The sequence below is a fragment of the Paroedura picta genome, chromosome 6 (assembly GCF_049243985.1).
Source record: "Paroedura picta isolate Pp20150507F chromosome 6, Ppicta_v3.0, whole genome shotgun sequence".
NCBI classification, from domain to species: domain Eukaryota; kingdom Metazoa; phylum Chordata; class Lepidosauria; order Squamata; family Gekkonidae; genus Paroedura; species Paroedura picta.
In genome coordinates, this window is record NC_135374.1 from 15,472,995 (window position 1) to 15,492,722 (window position 19,728).

The 19,728-nt window shown below is 44.1% G+C and overlaps 1 protein-coding gene across 4 annotated transcripts in view; it reads left to right on the forward strand.

Annotated features, from left to right (window-relative positions):
• ARHGAP42 (Rho GTPase activating protein 42) overlaps positions 1-19,728 on the forward strand; it is a 202,307-nt gene that overhangs the window by 24,036 nt on the left and 158,543 nt on the right. For all 4 annotated transcript variants that reach the window (XR_013231712.1, XR_013231711.1, XM_077341501.1 and 1 more), the window contains exon 2: positions 15,485-15,580. Coding sequence is in view for 2 of the 4 variants with exons in the window: in XM_077341501.1 (XP_077197616.1) it covers positions 15,485-15,580 (96 nt within the window). In the remaining 2 variants the exon portion in view is untranslated. The remainder of the gene's footprint in view (positions 1-15,484; positions 15,581-19,728) is intronic.

Genomic DNA, 19,728 nt, shown 5'->3' on the forward strand with positions numbered 1-19,728 from the left:
ATATACACAACAGCCTTGCAGGGTAGATTTAGATAGAGCATTTGTCTGTCTGGAGCAGCGGAAAAGAGCAAGATCGGCATGGTGGGACAAGGGGCAGAACTGAACTGAGAAACCCCGGGGGGGGGGAAACAATGTACCGTATTTGCCGGCGTATAAGACGACTGGGCGTATAAGACGACCCCCCAACATTTCCACTTAAAATATAGAGTTTGTTACATTACATTACAGTACTATGGGCCACTATGGTCAGCTACGTCTATCCCAACTGAAGTGCACCCGGCGTATAGGACGACCCCCCCACTTGGAGGCAAGTTTTTCAGGGGGGGAAAGTAGTCTTATACGCCAGCAAATACTGTATATACAATCATGAACGATGAATCTTCACACCATTGGTCAGTTTCCGTTTAATTTCTGTGAAAGAACCCTTGCATGATTTTATGGTTGGGGGCCAGCACAACATGAGGAACTGTATTAAAAGGTCACGGCATTAGGAAGGTTGAGAACCACTGGCATAGGGGGAAAAGTGGCCATAAGTGGCAATTTGGATACAGGAAAAATGGGAGTATTTGAGTCCCTGATTCAAGCCATCCCTCCGACCTGCTGTTGACCCTGGTGGAGATAAAAAGACCAGCCTCTTTGCCAGTCTTTTTCAGGACTGGAGCTGATAACCTTTAAGAGGAGGAAACGATGTGGGGTAGTGGAGGGGAAAACAAAGGCCAGAATAGACTAGATCAGGGGTAGTCAACCTGTGGTCCTCCACATTTACATGGACTACAATTCCCATGAGCCCCTGCCAGCATTTGCTGGCAGGGGCTCATGGAAATTGTAGTCCATAGACATCTGGAGGACCACAGGTTGACTGCCCCTGGACTAGATGGTGTTCCTGAGCTCACCCTGGAGATGAGTGCCCATTTTGTTGCACAGGGGAAGGCTGTTTAAGAACACTGCAGGGCCCCCGATATTTCTTGGGACCACCACAGCATGTGGGAAGGAGGGGCTCCTGACTCCCCCTCCATCTTGCAAACTTGCAATGAGGCCTTTCCCCCATTCTGCAGTAGTCTCAAACAGAATCAGGTCTCACGGGACTCTTAAACAGCTTTCCCCAGCATTATGTCATAGAGGTGTGCATCTTGGGATAGCATCTCATATAGTTTGGCCCTAACACATCCCTCCAAATCACTGATGAAATCATGGTTTTATAGACCGAATGACAGATCAGGGGATTTGATCACAGTTTCCCAGCATATTGTGTAATTTGGCATTGAATGCTTCTCGTATTTGAGTTGGTGATTCATTCATGCAGGTACGTGGGTGAGTGTGTGCGCACGCACACACACACACACACACACACACAGACAGAAACACACATGCAAATAAAGAGATGTGTGGTGCATAGAAAAGGACCAAGTTGGTTTAACATATTGCTAGAGCATTGTTTCCTTTCCATGTACGACTCATTGGCATTGTATTCTCTGTTTCTGGACTATCTGATCCATAGAGAGCCATTTTGGTGTAGTGGTTAGGAGTGCAGACTTCTGATCTGGCAAGCTATGTTTGATTCTGCACTGCCCCACATGCAGCCAGGCAGGTGACCTTGGGCTCGCCACAGCACTGATAAAGCTATTCTGACTGAGCAATAATATCAGGGCTCTCTCAGCCTCACCTACATCACAGGGTGTCTGTTGTGGGGAGAGGAAAGGGAAGGGGATTGTAAGCCGCTTTGAGACTCCTTTGGATAGAGAAAAGTGGCATATAAGAACCAACTCTTCTTCTTCCTATGCACTGCAAACTGGTTGTCATCTGCACTGGGTTTAGCTCAGAAGCCCTATTCACAAGTTGAGTGTGTTGAGTGATTCTCACACTGCACTTAACAAAAGTGGTACCAATCCCACATTTATCCAGGTACTGCTCCCTGGTTTCAGTTGCTAAGTAAACACCTGTTGGCTCTTTCTTACAAACAGATACACTCATGTTTAGGATATCTGCCCATTGTGACCTGTGAACTCAGGTACAATATTTGCTTTATGGGTTTTTCCCCCTATGACTGAATGGGTGTGCTCATATTTGCCTACAGAGGTCTTTGCAGTCCGCCCTCTAGGATCGGGCTTTCTCAACCAGGGTTTTGTGAAACCCCGGGGTTTCTTGATGGCCCTGGAAGGGTTTTCTGAGTGGGTGGGAGTTATTTTTTTAAAATTTGTTAGAAATGTATTGGGTGATATATGGCCATGTCTCCCCCCTTCCCAAAATGGCCTGTGATGGGCCTGGAGGTAGTGGGGAGGGACCCCGGGTGGGCGTGTCCACAGCTCTGCTTCTGTCATATTCTGCACAATCATGCCACTTCTGGGGTTTCTGGCAGCCTGAAGAAAGTTTCAGGGGTTTCTCAAGGGTAAAAAAGTTGAGAAAGGCTGCTCAAGGACAATTGGCTGGTTAAACAGTTTTTAAAAACGGATGCCCTGGGGCGCCTTTAAAAGCCCGCAGAATGTGTTTCCTTATAAACATCAGAGCTGACTTCATTAGTATCCTGGACTGTACATGCATGAAGCAACGTCAAGGGAAGGCCTTGGCCATTATGCCCTGTGGTTGGTCCTCTATAGCAGTGGTCCCCAACCTTTTTATCACCGAGGACTGGTCAATGCTTGACAATTTTACTGAGGCCCGGGGGGGGGTAGTCTTTTGTCGAGGGACATCGCTGCCACCTGACCCCTGCTCCACTTGCTTTCCTGCCGGCGCCCCTGACTTCCCGCCACCCGCAGCTGTGCAGTGCCACACCGAGGGGGAGCCCCAGCCATGGTGGCCGTTGGAGAGCACCAAAGGTGAGCCAGCGGCAGAGTGGCAGGGCAGCCCCCGAGGCAGCAGCTGGGGAGGAGGACAAGAAGGAGCTGCAGACCGGGGGTTGGGGACCACTGCTCTATAGATAAGCCACTGCATGAGACAAGATGCTGAACTAGATGGAGGACCTTTATTTTGTCCTTATCCATAAAAGATGCATTGATAAATATATCTCTGATGGATGTGCACTGTGCCCTTTGATGTGAGCTCTGACTCACAACAGCTTGTGCCGGGGGGGGGGGAAATGTTCGTCTTTGAGGTGCCACTGTTTAATTTTGTCGCAACAGCCTCACGCAACTTCCCCTCTGGAAGTGATCCATTTATAAGAGGAAATTATAAAGAGAACCATTACAAAAAATCCTGCCATTAATTAACATGTTTGAGTTGGCGCAGTGCCTTATAGCCTCTATTTTATAACCAGTTACAAACCAGTCTACTGCATTCCCCATGCTTTTTTTTTCTTTTTTTTTTTGTTAACTTGGTGGCCGTTCCAGATAGAATTGCCATGGTGTGCTGGTGAGAGGGTTGGGGGGAGCAACATGGGTCGTGAATCTGACATCTTGATCACAACATCACTTCCAGGACGTTGGGTAGCTCTAGGGGTTGCCTGGACTCTATGGTAAAACCATTGAGTTTTTAGCAATTTATTGAGCTACTCGACATCACTTCCGGGTTTCCCTTGAAAGTGACATTGTAATACAGATTATGCTGGGCTTTATATATTTTTTTAAATTCTCCCCCCATTAGAGGCAGTGGTAGGCATTGGGTCTCTTGGGGAGAGGCTTCCAGGAGACCTTGCAGCCCTATGTCCTGTTCAGTCGGGCACTGAGATATGGTTCAGGGTAGTGGTTAGAAAGTTGGGGTAGAATCCTGGGATGCAATGAAGCTTCCTTCCCTCATCTAAAGTCCTTTGATTATGGATCACAAAATGTCTTTTCAGTGGCCTGCATTATACTAAGCAAACCTGCCTTGAGCCTGCGGGGGGAGGCAGGATATAAATTAAAGGATGATGATGATGATGATGATGATGATGATGATGATGATGATGATGATGATGATGATGATGATGATGATGATGATGTAAAGGTAAAGGTAAAGGTATCCCCTGTGCAAGCACCGAGTCATGTCTGACCCTTGGGGTGACGCCCTCTAGCGTTTTCATGGCAGACTCAATACGGGGTGGTTTGCCAGTGCCTTCCCCAGTCATTACCGTTTACCCCCCAGCAAGCTGGGTACTCATTTTACTGACCTCGGAAGGATGGAAGGCTGAGTCAACCTTGAGCCGGCTGCTGGGATCGAACTCCCAGCCTCATGGGCAAAGCTTTCAGACGGCTGCCTTACCACTCTGCGCCACAAGAGGCTCTTAGATGATGATGATGATGATAATAATAATAAGTCTTTCTCCAATGGAAAAGCCACTTGAGTTGATGAACAGCATCTTCGGATAGAGAAAGATTCCTTACCTTGGAAGAAATTCCTCCATCTTGAATGTGTGTTTCATGTATCTGTGGTGGAGAAAGAAACAGAGATGATGGCAGCCAAAAGGAATTTCGTTGAGTACATGTTCAAGATCAAATCCAGTATTAACACACATAGAAGGAAAATTGGAATTGCATTCTGTTGGACTGCTTGACAGTTTGTCACAGGGTTTTGGGGGGGGGAAGGAGCAGGGTGGTGTTGACTTATTTTTATGCTCTTCTCTTGAATGTCTTTGAATTAAAGCGCACATCCCCCTCGCTTTTAGCATCCTGAGAAATAGCAGCCTTTTCTCTCCTTAGTGTGGAAAAGTCGGCTTCCAAATGTCATATAGTATCTTAGCACAGACATTCCAACTCAGTATCGTCCCGAAGCTTGCCTGAAATGCCGTGCATTGTGCAAATGTGTAAGAGAGCATTCATTGAAGAAGACAACAAATGCTCTGTCAGCTCAAGCGCATGAGCCTTTTGCCTTTACAATTTTTTGGCAGCTCGTAGCTACCTCTGCGTCACAGTGCCCCCTCCCCTAGCTTGCCAACTCCTCTGGACAATACTCAGCATACGGTCGGTGCCCCCCCCCCTTTAAAAAGGCCTGCTTGCATTTGTTGTGTTGGTTGTTCCAGATAAGAATCTTCTGTTGTTAATAGAAAGGAGATGGGGAAAATGAAGGCAGGGTCAATATACTCTTCGTCCCGGAAAAGGATAGTTCAAAACAATAAAACCAGTAAAGCTGCCCTAAGAAGTTGGTACGACGAATTCCGACATCACTGAAGAAGCAAAGACTTGGGAAATGTCAGAAGAACAGGAGAATGGTTCAGTTGTGGAATTTAACCAAGAGTTCATCTAGCCTGGCCAGATATCTCTGGAAATTCAATAACAGGGCATAAAAGTGAAGGCTTATTTCTCCTTGCTCCGTAGAGATTGCTTCTGAACATGGAGTTGCAATGAAGTGGTCATCATTGCTGCTGGGCTCAGAGGCAAAAAGAACAAGCTGTGAACCAAGAGGCTTCTGGTTCAGATGTCATATCATAGAGTTGGAAGGGGCCATACAGGCCATCTAGTCCAACCCCCTACTCAGGGCAGGATCAGCCTAAAGCATCCATGATAATTATCTGTCCAGCTGCTGCTTGAAGGCTGCCAGTGTGGTGGAGAGCTCACCACCTTCTTAGGCAGCCCATTCCACTGCTGAACTATATCGATCACAGGCTTGCTGTGTTTCAGCATCCTTTTTCTTTTAGCCTCAGTCTTTCCTAATACTGTTCTACTTCAGAGAGCCAGTTTGGTGTAGCGCTTAGGAATGCGGACTTCTAATCTGGCATGCCAGGTTCGATTCCACTCTCCCCCACATGCAGCCAGCTGGGTGACCTTGGGCTCACCACAGCACTGATAAAACTGTTCTGACCGGGCAGTGATATCAGCGCTCTCTCAGCCTCACCCACCCTACAGGGTGTCTGTTGTGGGGAGAGGAAAGGGAAGGCAACTGTAAGCCACTTTGAGCCTCCTTCAGGTAGGGAAAAGCGGCATATAAGAACCAATTCTTCTTCTTCTTCATGGGGCAGCAGTACATATTTCTGTGATAATGGCTTGTATCCAATGCAATGGACTGGGACCATTTCGCTTCCCCCTTCTGCTGCAGCCCACTGTGCCCCCCTGGTTTGTGAGGTTTGCAGACTTCGAAGAATATCATAAGAAGCAAGATGTGGGTCTGCAGTGGGAGGAGGGGATTACTGTGAATTTTCTCTTTCCATTGCGGGAACTGCTATTAGAGGATGGAAGCCAATGTATCTGAAGCAATTGCAACATATTTCATATTATTTATGTTAATATGCTTCCTGTGTGTAACTCTGCCATAGGATAAATAAATACATTGCAACACTGAAAAATATGCACATGGTTATGTCTGTTGTTATCCTCCAAGAACTTGTCTAATTTAAGGAAGCGGGAAGCCAGTTTGCACATGACTTTAACAGTACTGGTGCAAAGCATAGTTATATAGAGCCCTGATTCTTCATATACCATGTTCTGAAGTAGACTGGCAAATTTTTATTACAAAGGTTCGTGATTTCCAATGGTGCACTTATAGCTGGAAGCGATGGTTAATGCTTGTTTGTTTGTTTGTTTATTTATTATATATTTATTTGTATATACCGCTTTCCCCGGAGGCTCAGGGCAGTTCACATAAAACAGAACAGAAATCATACAGATAACTCAGGGGTAGTCAAACTGCGGCCCTCCGGATGTCCATGGACTATAATTCCCATGAGCCCCTGCCAGCGAATGCTGGCAGGGGCTCATGGGAATTGCAGTCCATGGACATCTGGAGGGCCGCAGTTTGACTACCCCTGAATGAATGAAGTGAAAGAACAAGCAACATGGAACAGTAGAAAAATGTGGGAAACATTAAATTAGCTCACACTGATAGCCCAGTGAGTCGGGTGGCGTTATGGTGGGTGCCATAGGAAGGGGCTCAGGAGGAGGGCTCTTGGGACGTGATGGCACAGGTCGACCTCAACCAACCCAAGAGATTATAAGAAATGGGCAAATTATTCTGGGAAGGCTAGGTTAGAATGAAGAGAAGTACCTGAATATCAGGATTGGCTCCTGAAGGGTCAGCTGTTAAATCCGTGGATTCAGAGGTGGACGTGGACGTTGGGAGTGACTTGGGCTCTTTATTAGGAGCACAGCATGGTACAAGAAGGACTGAACGGATCCAAAAAAAGCCACAACCAACCCCTACTTATATACAGAAACCCCACAATAGATCTTCCCACCAGTGGTCAGTTCGACCCTAAACTTCCACTTTGCAAGTAACCAGCATTGTCCCTTTAGCAACAGTGAGGCTCTTTGTTCCCAAAACTTAGGGGTTTGGTTAAAATTAGAGTCGCCAACTTCCAGGGAGGGCTGGAGATTTTCTGGAATCTTCAGGCTACAGATTTCAGTTCCTCTGGAGAAAATGGCTGCTTTGAAGGATGGACTTCATGGCATTATGCCCTCCTCTGTGGTCCCTGCTCTCCCCGAGTAGTTTGCTGGTTAAGAGGGGTGGCTTCTAATCTGAAGAGCCGGGATTGATTCCCCGCCCCTCCGCATGCAGCTAGCTTGGGCTAGTCGCAGTCCTGTTAGAGCTGTTCTCACAGAGTGGTTCTGTCAGATCTCTGTCAGCCCCACCCACCTCACAGGGTTTCTGCTGTAGTGAGAGGAAACGTAGGCCAGGGGTAGTCAAACTGCGGCCCTCCAGATGTCCATGGACTACAATTCCCAGAAGCCCCTGCCAGCAAATGCAAATGCTGGCAGGGGCTCCTGGGAATTGTAGTCCATGGACATCTGGAGGGCCGCAGTTTGACTACCCCTGGCGTAGGCGATTGTAAGCCACTTTGAGTCTTCTTTGGATAGTAAAAGTGGGATACAATAAACCCTGGCTGTTCTTCAGCTCTTTTTGGTAGTGGAATGGAGAATAGAGGCCTAACAAGAATTTAATTTTGTTTTTTATTACTCTTGAGCAATCATGTACGTTTTGGTCCCACGAAGTATGAATGTATCCACACGCACATGCATTCTACATTTTTATTGATATTATAAAATTATAAAATTGGCCAAGCAGCCTCCAATAATATTGATTTACAAGGTACTTCTTTATTGGCGTGTTTAATGCTGTTTAATTCTTTTCATGCGTCGCTAAGCGCAATCATGTTACCAGCTGGAATGTTTGCCGTCTCGACGTTGGAGGGGGGGGGGTAGCAAAAGAAAGATGTCCCACGGAGATATGTTTTGTTTAGGATGAAATTGAGTGCATCAGGCACAGCAGCTGTTGGAATATGGTGCTACCCAGTGGGGTGCTCTTGTTCTTTCGCTGTGTTTTTTGATTATTGATATAGTTTTCTGCTCTGTGGTTGTCTGAGTACAGGCGAACCAAAGCTGAGTTTATTTCCCATTCATCTTCAAAGTGAAGAAACAGCAGGCCTTAATTTGCGGGCAAGGAGAGAGAAGTTGAGGTATGCAGTTTTGCTGAGACGGAAGGCACAGGCGCTCCAGACAGATCTGAAGACCTGCCTTGCTTGTAGTGAATCTTTTACCAGCTCTACGGTGTGTGCTGTGACCTGGGCTTCTGAGAGTAAAAGTGCTGTGTAGTAGTTACAGCAGCCATTCCCAACCTCTTTTTTTCTTTGGCCATGGCCCTTTAAGGAGCTCTTCTGGGGCCCAGGGCCTCCTGCTGTAAGCTGGCTGCTTGTGAAATGAGCTAGGCTAAAAAAGGCCTACGCTGAGAGTGAATTATACTCTATGTACCTTGTCGTATATATAAGCAAGAGAGATTTTTAGAACATTTGACCAAAAGAAGCATGGGGGTTCATTTTTACCCTTGAATGTGTTGATTCCAACATACACAAAGGCACAGGTTACATGCTTTCATTTTTTTTTCCCTTGACAGTATGTTTTAGTATCTGTCACTTGGTGATGTACAAAGAGCATTGATCTGGGGATATCAAATAGCGATCATTTGGATGGGTAGCTGTGTTGGTCTGAAGCAGCAGAGGATGCTTGAGAGGAGACGGATGGAGCATAATGGCAGGGTCTCAATTAATCCTCCCTTACCCACCCCCTTTCAGCTGGGTGACCTCAGGCCCATCACAGTTCTCCCAGCTCAGTGTCACCTACCTCACAGGGTGTTGGCTGTGAGGAGAGGAAAGGTGGATGATTGTAAGCTGCTTTGAGGCTCCTTCGGGTTGTACGAAGTGGGGTACAGAAACCCAGCTCTTCTTTCGCCTCCTTGTCTGCTAAAAATTAGGGGTGAACCACAAAGCAACATTTGCCATGAATTTTGTACTTGTTGTGATTCATGAACAGATTCATTATGAACTTCCATGAACTTTTAGAGCAGTTCATGATGGTTCATTGATGTAGTAGAAAGCAGAGGTTTAAAGGGACTCAGGTATGCTGGGGAGGCGTTCCCTGCCATTCAGCTGCTTCGGGCAATCCCTTTACAGTTTAAAGGGTTTAAAGTTTTGCTTTAGGATGCTTTGGACTGATCCTGCATTGAGCAGGGGGTTGGTCTAGATGGCCTGTATGGCCCCTTCCAACTCTATGATTCTATGATACTGCACAAAACAGCCCAAAACAGCTGAGCAGCAGTGAACATACTCCCTGCCACTGAGCTGGTTTTCGGGCTTTCTGCAAATCCTATTTAAAGGGACTTCAATCCCTTTCAATAGTGTTCGCAGGACCCTGAATTGGTTAAGTTCATGGTTTGATTTGTGGTTTTCCTATGAGCCCTGAACCAAACCACATTCTCCCAGTTTGTGCCCATCCCTACTAAAGATATTTTAGTCCTTTAAATCTGTGGCTTTTGCTCCATGTCTAGATGCTTGTTGATGTTTCTCAGGGAAAGAAAGGCAGACATTCCAGGTTTCCCTTGGCAGATGAGTTGACATGGAAAGGATTCTCTGAATTCACAAAATTTGTAAGCCACTGCTGTAAATGAAAGCATTAGTGGTAGTATATATGCTGGATTCTGAAGACCTGTTCATTCCATAAGGGGAGCCTCGGAGTTCTACATTTCTCCTCTTTAGCTGCTCCTGTGTATTGTCGTTTGCGGTGTGTTGCTGCAGCCTGCCGCAAATTAGAAGGCGAGGGAGGTAATCAGAGCATTTAAGGGAAGAGGGGGAAGCGGATTCTTGGTCAGCTTTCTTATCCTTGTAATTCCAGCCCATGTTTTGGTATTACATATGAACACATCTCCTCTTTCACAGCCTTTTGGAACTGACAATGTCTCTGGTTTACACTGAAGATGAGATAATACTTAATGTTCCATAAATCCTCCTACACTGTCTGATTCTATCACCTCGTGACTCAGTCTCTCTTTTGGTTTCGTCACATGTGGCATAGCCCCCAAAGCTGCGGTGTGTTTCGAACCATTCTCCTTCCACTCTTCTTGACCTTTTATGGCACAAGAGCATAACAGCTCTGTATCCGGGAAACCCGCAGGAACTATATATGTTTTACAGCCATTTTATAAGAGATTCATCTGTGTATATATTCGGAAGAGCAAGAGAAGGAAAACAGCTGAGGAGTATAAACCAGAAATCAGTGTTTTTCTCTCTCTCTCTTTTCCCAAAAATAAAAAGTCTCTGGTGAGAACCTATGGAAAGATGTTATTGTGCCATGAATGCTTCTCATATTTCCATTAGAACTGTGATAATATTTCATTAATCGATAAAGCTAAATTGGACTGTAATTGCTGTATCTGTTAATCTATCTCAGGGGTAGTCAAACTGCGGCCTTCCAGATGTCAGTGGACTACAATTCCCATGAGCAATGGGAATTGTAGTCCACGGATATCTGGAAGGCCGCAGTTTGACTACCCTTGATCTATCTTCTCCTGGTGTGTGTGAGAGTATAAAATGCCATTCAAGCCACAGGCGCCCCTGATCTGGGTCCCCTAGGCAAGCCTGATCTTGTCATATCTTTGAAACTAAACAGGGTCAGCCCTGGCTAGTATTTGGATGAAAGACCTTCAAGGATTTGGGTAGTAGTTCCTTCAAGGAACACTTGGGGTCATAGCATAGAGGCAGGTAATGAAAAATGTCTCTTCCTTGGCTGTCCCTTGCTTCAAATGTCCTTTGGTTGGCTGCCAGACAGTCCTTGGATCTCTTAGCCACACTATACATGCCTCACGATAAATAAATAAACTATATCTGATTTATGCGTGTCAGGTCCCCATCCAACTTCCAATAAGCAGACTTGTTAGGAAAAAAATCTCTTTATTGAGAAGTGTAACAAACAGAGAGCATGGTATTTCCTTGCTGGAACTGAAAAACAAAGCTAGCAGTCAGGCTTTAAGCTTTTGCTGAACAAATACCCTTTCCCAATTTGAAAATGGGTGTGCTGGACAAAGACACCAGGCATGGACAGTGTTTCTCAACTGTTTAGACACTACAAAGGCATTCCTAAACAATACATCAGATTAGCAAGGTCAAAACAATAAAACATTCCCAGGAAATATATGTGAGAGGCCTTTAAGCTGTAGGAAATTATTATGCAAATATGACAGGGCAAAGACAGGTCAATGAAATGTCCCATGGCAAGAACATTAGAACAGGTGAACAGATAACCTGTGAACATGTGAACAGGGTCTTAACAATGGGTTTTCAAGGCAAGAAATGTACAGAGCTGGTTCACCATTATCTTCCTGTGCATAGTGACTTTGGAATTCATAGAATCATAGCAACAGAGTAGGAAGGAACTTCTAGGGTCATCTAGTCCAACCCCCTTCAGAATGCAGGAAATTCACAACTACCTGCCCACCTACAGTGATCCTAATTCCAGATGATGTCCACTCTGGCCCGTCTGGTGTGGAAGAAATTAGCCTCCTGATCCTGAAGTGGTGATCTGCATTTCCCTGGGCATGCCAGAAAGGGCCACAAAAGCCAAGCACCGACACAATCCCTTCTGAATTTCTGTGAGATGGCTACCTAGCCTCTGCTTAAAACCTTCCAAAGAAGGAGAACCCACCACCTCCCACCACCAGGAAGTGTGTTCCTCTGAGGAACCACTTGGTGGTCTCCCATCCAGAGCTGACCCCGGTTAGTTTTCAAGATTGGACTGAGTTGGGCTATTCAGGTCTCGGCATATAACACCAATATATTGCAGCATCGTTCTGCTAAGTGTGGAGCTTTCTACCAGAAGATGACCTTTCTGTGGCTGAAGATAGTTTATAGTTCTCTGCGTGGCAAGGTAGGAGTCAATTCTTTCTGTTTTGCTCAACACAATGGGAAATTACACCTTCAAAATCAAGATTTAATGGAAAGTTTTTTTCCCCTTTCTTCACGCATTGCAGACTTCCGTGGTTTCTTAAGGATTAGTTACCTATAAAATATGTATTAAGTGAACAATGAAGTAATCATGGCACAGAAACCCAATTGTTTTTAATCATCTCCCCGTGCTGTTCTTTCATTTCACGTGCCCTGGAAGGTCAGGAAAGCTTTCTCCAGGAAGCACAAGAAAAAGCTGTCCGTTATATCAATGTGCACCTGGAACTGTATCGCCATCTCCTTAAAATGCTCATCCAAGACCTAAGGAAAGATCTAGATGCATCATACGATGTGCATAGTCACAACTGGGAGACCATAGCTCATACAAGATATTGATGTAGCATCATTCCCCCATTGGTGCAGTGTACCGTATTTGCTGGCGTATAAGACGACTGGGCGTATAAGACGACCCCCCAACATTTCCACTCAAAATAAAGAGTTTGTTACAATACATTACAGTACTATGGGCTACTATGGTCAGCTTCGTCTAACCCAACTGAAGTGCACCCGGCGTATAGGACGACCCCCCTACTTGGAGGCATGTTTTTCAAGGGGGGGGGGGAGTAGTCTTATACGCCAGCAAATACTATAAATGCATTAGGTTTTTAAAATTATTTTTAGTATTTCTAGCTCCTTGTAACTTTAAAAAATCAATTAAAATGTACCAAGCGTTTCCCCTAAACTTTGCCTTGTGAATACACTGTTATTGGAAACCATTCACTTTGCATGAGAATATCTGAGAATTACGGCTTGTCTTCAGGCTACAGAGGTCATTTCCCCGGGAGAAAATGGCTATTTTGGAGAGTGGACTCCATGGTGTCATCCACTGCTGAGGTCCTGTCGTCCTCAAGATCCACTTCCATCTCTCCAGGAATTAACCAGCCTGGATTTGACAATCCTGTTCTCCACCTAGAAACCCTGCATGTCCTCTGTAACACCCTTCTAATGAAGAAGGAGAAGAAGAAGAAGAGGAAGAAGAAGGAAGAGGAGGAAGAAGAGAGTTGGTTCTTATATGCTGCTTTTCCCTACCCGAAGGAGTCTTAAAGCGGCTTACAGTTGCCTTCCCTTTCCTCTCCCCACAGCAGACACCCTGTGAGGTGGGTGAGGCTGAGAGAGCCCTTTGATTCCCATAGAGTGCTTGTTAGACTAAAGAGGAAGGTGATCTATAAATTGAATAAATAAATAAACAGCTGTAATGATAGTCTAACATTTATCTCAGGAAAGTTTGCCCACCATTGTGGTCTTTCTCACTGACAAACCCTTCCAAGTAGAAGGCCGGCCTTCCTCAGAAACCAGTTCGAAAGCCACTTATTCAGATTAGCTGGTCTCTTCACACCCCCAACTTCATTGGCTAGTCCTAGACATGCAATAGGCAGCTGCTAAACTGAAATGAAGCATGACTTGTATATCTAGAAAGAGGAAGCCGCCACCCAGTCTGCTGAGCATTCACCAAGAATGTGTCGAATTCCGTGCGCTTAGTAATAGAAAGCATTTTTAATACGTAAAATATAAAGACGGTACAGTAGCTCAAGATGTTCAGGCTACCAGATGAGCGCCTGTTTTTAATATCTATAATTCAGTTTTCCATGTGTTTGTCAAGACTTACAATTGTCATTTATAGGCAGTTGGGTGAATTTGCAAGGGTTCGGGAGTTATCAAGGATAATTTTGAAGCACGGGAGGGGAGCAGAAGAGAAAATCGTGCTCATCAGAAGCAATGATCTGCTAAATTATCTATTTTCCCCCCTTTATTTTTGCCTGCTTGGCTACAATTTCTACGTGAAGTGTGGCAGAAACATACCCCCATGTTATATGATATGGGGTAGCATGAAGGAGGCTTCTACCTCAGCAGTGGAAAAGGTTGACTAAGGAGGTGGTGAGCTCCCCCTCACTGGTGGTCTTTAAGCAGTGGTTGGACAGATACTTATCGTGGATGCTTTAGGCTGATCCTGCGTTGAGCAGGGGGTTGGACTAGATGGCCTGTATGGTCCGCTCCAACTCTATGATTTGGTGAAACAATGGTAGTTTCCAAGCTGGTATTACCCCCCAAGAGAGTTGGGGGTAGTGATTAAGAGCAGCGGTTTCTAATCTGGCAAGCCAGGTTTGATTCTCCACTCCTCCACATGCAGCCAGTTGGGTGACCTTGGGCTAGTGACAGTCCTGTTAGAACTGTTCTCACAGAGCAGTTTCTCTCAGGGTTCTCTCAGTCCCGCCTACCTCACAGGGTGTTTGTTACGGGGAGAGGAAGGCAAGGCAACTGTAACCCACTTTGCCTGAGATTCCATCAGGCAGTGAAAAGCAGGGTATAAAAAACAATTCTTCTTCAGTTCAAATACAATGAAATGTTGCCACTTTTAGTATGCATTTACAGTGATTATACAGCTTCCCAAGCCTTGGAGGTGAACACCCAAAGTTGCCTTATAATGAATGGATCAGACTATTGATGTAGGCCAGTACAGTCTTATCTGACTGGCAGTGGATCCTCCAAGGCAGGGGTAGTCAAACTGCGGCCCTCCAGATGTCCATGGACTACAATTCCCAGGAGCCCCTGCCCGCGTTTGCGGGCAGGGGCTCCTGGGAATTGTAGTCCATGGACATCTGGAGGGCCGCAGTTTGACTACCCCTGCTCCAAGGCTTCAGAAGAAGGAATTTCCCAGCTTCTGTTGCCTGGGGGGCTGGTAATGTGGATTTTCCCAGGAAAATTTGAGTTGGAAACTTTTGGGAGAGGCAGAACTAAATCAAGGAGTTTAGTTTTCTGATACCTTTTTGGAATTGTGTTGGCCGTCGATCTAACTGCTCCAGATAGATTGTAATCTGTTGTTTTTTTTTCCATTTTACACAGCATCCATGTTTATAACTGATAATTATAGCCCATTATTACTCTCCCTGTATTTTCATTTCCGTCCTGTAGAATATCAGTCTATGCATCAGACATAGATGCATAGACAAAGTGCCGTTTTCTGTAAACTTGGTGGAATCCTTGAATAATGTCATTAGCAGATTTTATATGCAGATTTGGTTATCAATTGTGTCTTTTATGTTTTTAAAAATATCACAGTAAATTTAGGTTTGAAAGGATGGTAGGTGTTGCAACTATTTAAAAAAAAAACGCCTCCCCTCCCCCATTTTCTGTAGTTTTCTAGAGTGATATTTATTTTTAATAGTTTTGACTGTTTTGGAAACTTTACATCTCTGGTTCAGTTGAAAGATGATTGTATACACATATATCTGTGAAGTAAATTGCACCTGAATCCCTTACATATGGAAATACTTTTCGTAGAAGCAGTCTAATGAAACTTTGAGCTCTTAAGCTTACTCTCTGCAATATTAATTTTTAATAATTTAATCTTCTCTCCCTCTCTCTTTTTTAAAATAACAGATCTCTCAATGGCTGTACAAAAATTTTCCCAGTCGCTTCAGGATTTTCAGTTTGAGTGCATTGGAGATGCTGAAACAGATGATGAAATTAGCATTGGTGAGTGTTTTGGTTTGCTTCTCAGTGTGACTCTTGAGCAGCTCCATTTTGGAATTGTTTATTCATTTTATTGATTGATTTTGAGATTCATATTCCGCCCTGTCTTTGGAAACTGAGGCATCTTCCCAGAGAAAGTTCATTGTCCACTGGAGGCTGAAAAATTTAATTAAAACATATGTATTTCCCTAAGAGCCTCTTGTGGCGCAGAGTGGTAAGGCAGTAGACATGCAGTCTGGAGCTCTGCCCGTGAGGCTGGGAGTTCAATCCCAGCAGTCGGCTCAAGGTTGACTCAGCCTTCCATCCTTCCGAGGTCGGTAAAATGAGTACCCAGCTTGCTGGGGGGTAAAACGGTAATGACTGGGGAAGGCACTGGCAAACCACCCCGTATTGAGTCTGCCATGAAAACGCTAGAGGGCATCACCCCAAGAGTCAGACATGACCCGGTGCTTGCACAGGGGATACCTTTATGTATTTCCCTGACATCTGGCCATGTGGGACAACTCACCACCATGCTTTTCATGTTTGGGTTGTTCCTGACTGGTTCCTTTGCCTGTTATTTCTCTTCCTCACATGTGCATATTGTCCGCTAAAAGTTCTGATCCTGATGCAGTTGTGATGGTGGTGGATTGCTGCTGGGGTGACTAGAATGTAGCTGTCTAGATTCTAGGTTGCTGCATCTGGACTGCTTTTTAAAAGCCTGCTTTTGAAGGGTAACAGCATCAGCAGATATCTGCTAAACTGGAATTTGATTCTTGTTAATTTTGTTTATGTATAATTTAATTTATACCACACCCCTCCCGACACAGTTGGCCTGGGGCGGCTTACAACAAAATAAAAGAATGAATACAAATATTTGCATAAAACCCCTTTCAGTTAATCCCCAATAAAATACAATAATGCAATCTAAAACTCCAATAGATGATGGAACAACATTCCTCCCTTATTCCAGTCGGTAGATCACCTATCCCAACTGCATCCGTACTCTGGTACAACCAGGTAGATCTAACACAGCACCTTCCACTAGGCGGGACCTCCAGTTCGTAAATCCTGGGACAACTCTTCCTCCCTAGCCTCAACTGTAGACCTGGCAGAAGAGCTCCATTTTACAGGCCCTGTGGAACTTTGACAGCTCCGTCAGGGCCCATAGCTCTCCTGGGAGCTCATTCCACCAGGTTGGGGCCAGGGCCAGGGGAATGTCCTGGGGCCCCAGGAGAACTAGCAGATTCATACCTGCAGAGCAAAGTGCACTGCGGGGGGGGGGCATAAGCAGATAAGTGGGGAAAGTTAGAATAGAATGCCTTCTTTTTATTGTAATAATGGGGTATTTATGGGATTTTACATTGATTTTATATTTTATTGTTAAACGCCGTGAGACCTTTCCAGTGGATATTAAAGATGACCAGGTATGATAAACTAAAAACAAAATCAGTAATCCAGCATTATAAATAACAAATTCTGTAATACATTAACGGGCACATGGGGAGGTACATCATGAAGGTAACACTACAGATGGAATAACTGGGAATGGGAATAAAAAGGAGACGTTGCCGTTTGGGCAGAAGATATCTATGAAGAACATTTGCTTGAGGTGTGGCTAAAGATGTCGTCCTGAGAGGGTGGCAGGGCATCTGCTCTGCTATCTCTGAAGCCTGACAGGGGTCAATTGTGCAAGCAATTGGCAGAAAAGAGGAGGGGTACGCAAACCTCACCTCACCTTTCTACCCAGGAAGTTCTTGGGGCCGTCTCCAATCCTTTAGGGAGTATATCTCCCTGGATTATAGGCTGTCAGCGTTCCAGGTCCAGAGGACGACTGCCATTTTCTACCTCGGACTTTCTTTTCTTTCTTTAATCTTAAAGTATCTGCTTCAACCCTACATGATGATTTACCACAAATGAACGCTTTGAACTGAGGGGAGGACTTCGGCTGAGTTCCAAAACATCATTTACTGCAAGTATCTCTCGCTTTTTTTTTCTCCGTCTCTCTTCCTGCATCAAAGCCCTTTGTTTCCCCCCTCCTCTTACTCTGCTCTGCCTGAAGCCACCTCGTTAAGAGGCAGGCTAATTCTCCTAACTAAGCAGAAGAAGGATTCAAATCAACTCGAATTAATTGGCAAAAGCTCTTATTGTAATTGTTTTGGTTTTCGGAGATAGAGATAAGAGCAGTGAATGTGAAAATCTCACGAGAACTTTGTGCCAGTACGAGAATCCCTGCCTTAACCGGCTTCAATACGTCACATGCCTGTGCCGGAACATTAGAGGATAAAACAGAGGACCTCTACTGGCCACTTGTAAAATTGTTTGGGGCCGGGTTTTTTTAAAGTCAAAATCATGTCTATGTTAAAAAGATTGGCTCATCTAATAGAGATACAAACCCAAGATTACAAAGTATTCTTAGATGGATTGATCAAAAATATCTCCAAGGAGATCCAAGATGGCAAGGAAGAAGTCTTCAATAGGAATGATGGATCAATAACAGTGACTGATGACAGCTTTAAACAAGGTGGAAAACCAACAGCAGAAGAGAAATCTGAAATTCATATCTTCAAGGAGATCCAAGATGCCAAGGAAGACGTCTTTAACAGGAATAATGGATCAATAACAGTGGCTGATGACAGCTCTAAACAAGGTGGAAAACCAACAGTAGAAGAGAAATCTGAAATTCTGGAGACGGAAAATGGGATGCCGGAGTTCTGCAGCCCAGATAAGGACACCCTTTTTAAAAAGACATACAGCCATCTCAAAGCAAGAGTGTACAAAAATCAATCAAAAGAAATATGGATCTGCAGTGAAAGTAACCGATTTAAAGGATCTCTCTGGGGAAAAAATTGTATTGATACTGGAGTCCAGGAGGTGCAACGGCCTCAAGATTTATCGATGCATATTTTGCGGGAAAGAGTACAACTGCACTTTCTACGCCAAAGGCCAATGGGACAGAATATAATTTTACGGGAACGACAAGATGTAGCAAGCCTCGAGATGAGACCCCCTTAAGAAGACCGAAAGCTCATATTGTTTTATGTTTAATGTTATACCGTATTCTATATTTCCATTTTTATGAAAAAGGGGAAGCAGTGTCTCTTTCGCTCTTGTTTTTTTTTTTTTGTCTCTTTTCTTTTATAGGCATATAGGTAATATAATCATTAGTGCTGAAAATGTAAAATGGGGTTCTCCCCCCCTATTTTTTCTTTCTTCTATTAGTGAATTGTCCTAGGACTAAAGCCTACACTGAGGATGGTTCTTAGAATGGGTCAAGCAAAAATTGTTTTGTAGATGTATTAGAACCAAGGATAAGGAGAAGCTATAGAAGACTGAAAGCTTATATTGTTCTATGTTTAATGTTAAGCATTTAATCTAAACCTGGAAATCTTATTATTCTCTGTATTAACAACATATACTGTATCCTATATTGCTATTTTTATGAAAAAGGGGAAGCAGTGCCTTTTTTCTCTCTTGTTTCTTTTTCTTAGTAGGCATATAGGTAATATAATCGTTAGCGTTGGAAATATAAAATGGGGCTTTCCCCTCTTATTATTTTTTTTATTGGTGTATTGTTATAGGGCCAAAGCTCATATTGATCTGTAGAAAATGCAAAGCTCTCAACTTATACCTGTCAGGATGGCTCTTAGAATGGGCCAAGTATAAATGGTTTGTAGATGTATCTGTATTAAGGATAAGGAGAAATTATGAAATCCTTTTGTAATTTTTTTTCTTTGTACATCTTTAAGGCAAAGCCCTACTTTCCTCTCCCTTTATCAGGGTATTGATACAGGGCCAAAACTAATACTGTGCTATAAGAAATGTTTAATGTTAAGCATCTAACTCAAACCTAGAAATATCTGCTAGGATAGCTCTCAGATTGTATCAAGCAGTTAATGTGAGGTCTACGATCTCTCAAGTAAGTTGATTAATAATAACTTTTCTTTTGTATATCTAAACAGGCTTTTTTTTTTTTTTAATGTAGTGGAAATGTGGATGGCTCTTAGACTCATGGCTCTTAGAGTTTTGGGCAAAAGTTTATATCACTGTGGAGTCAATGTGGGGTCGTATATTCTCAAATGATGACTATATTTCTATCTTTATGAAAATAAAAAAAATCATTATAAAAAAAAAAAAAAAAGAACATTTGCTTGTTTTTCTCTGGAAAACAC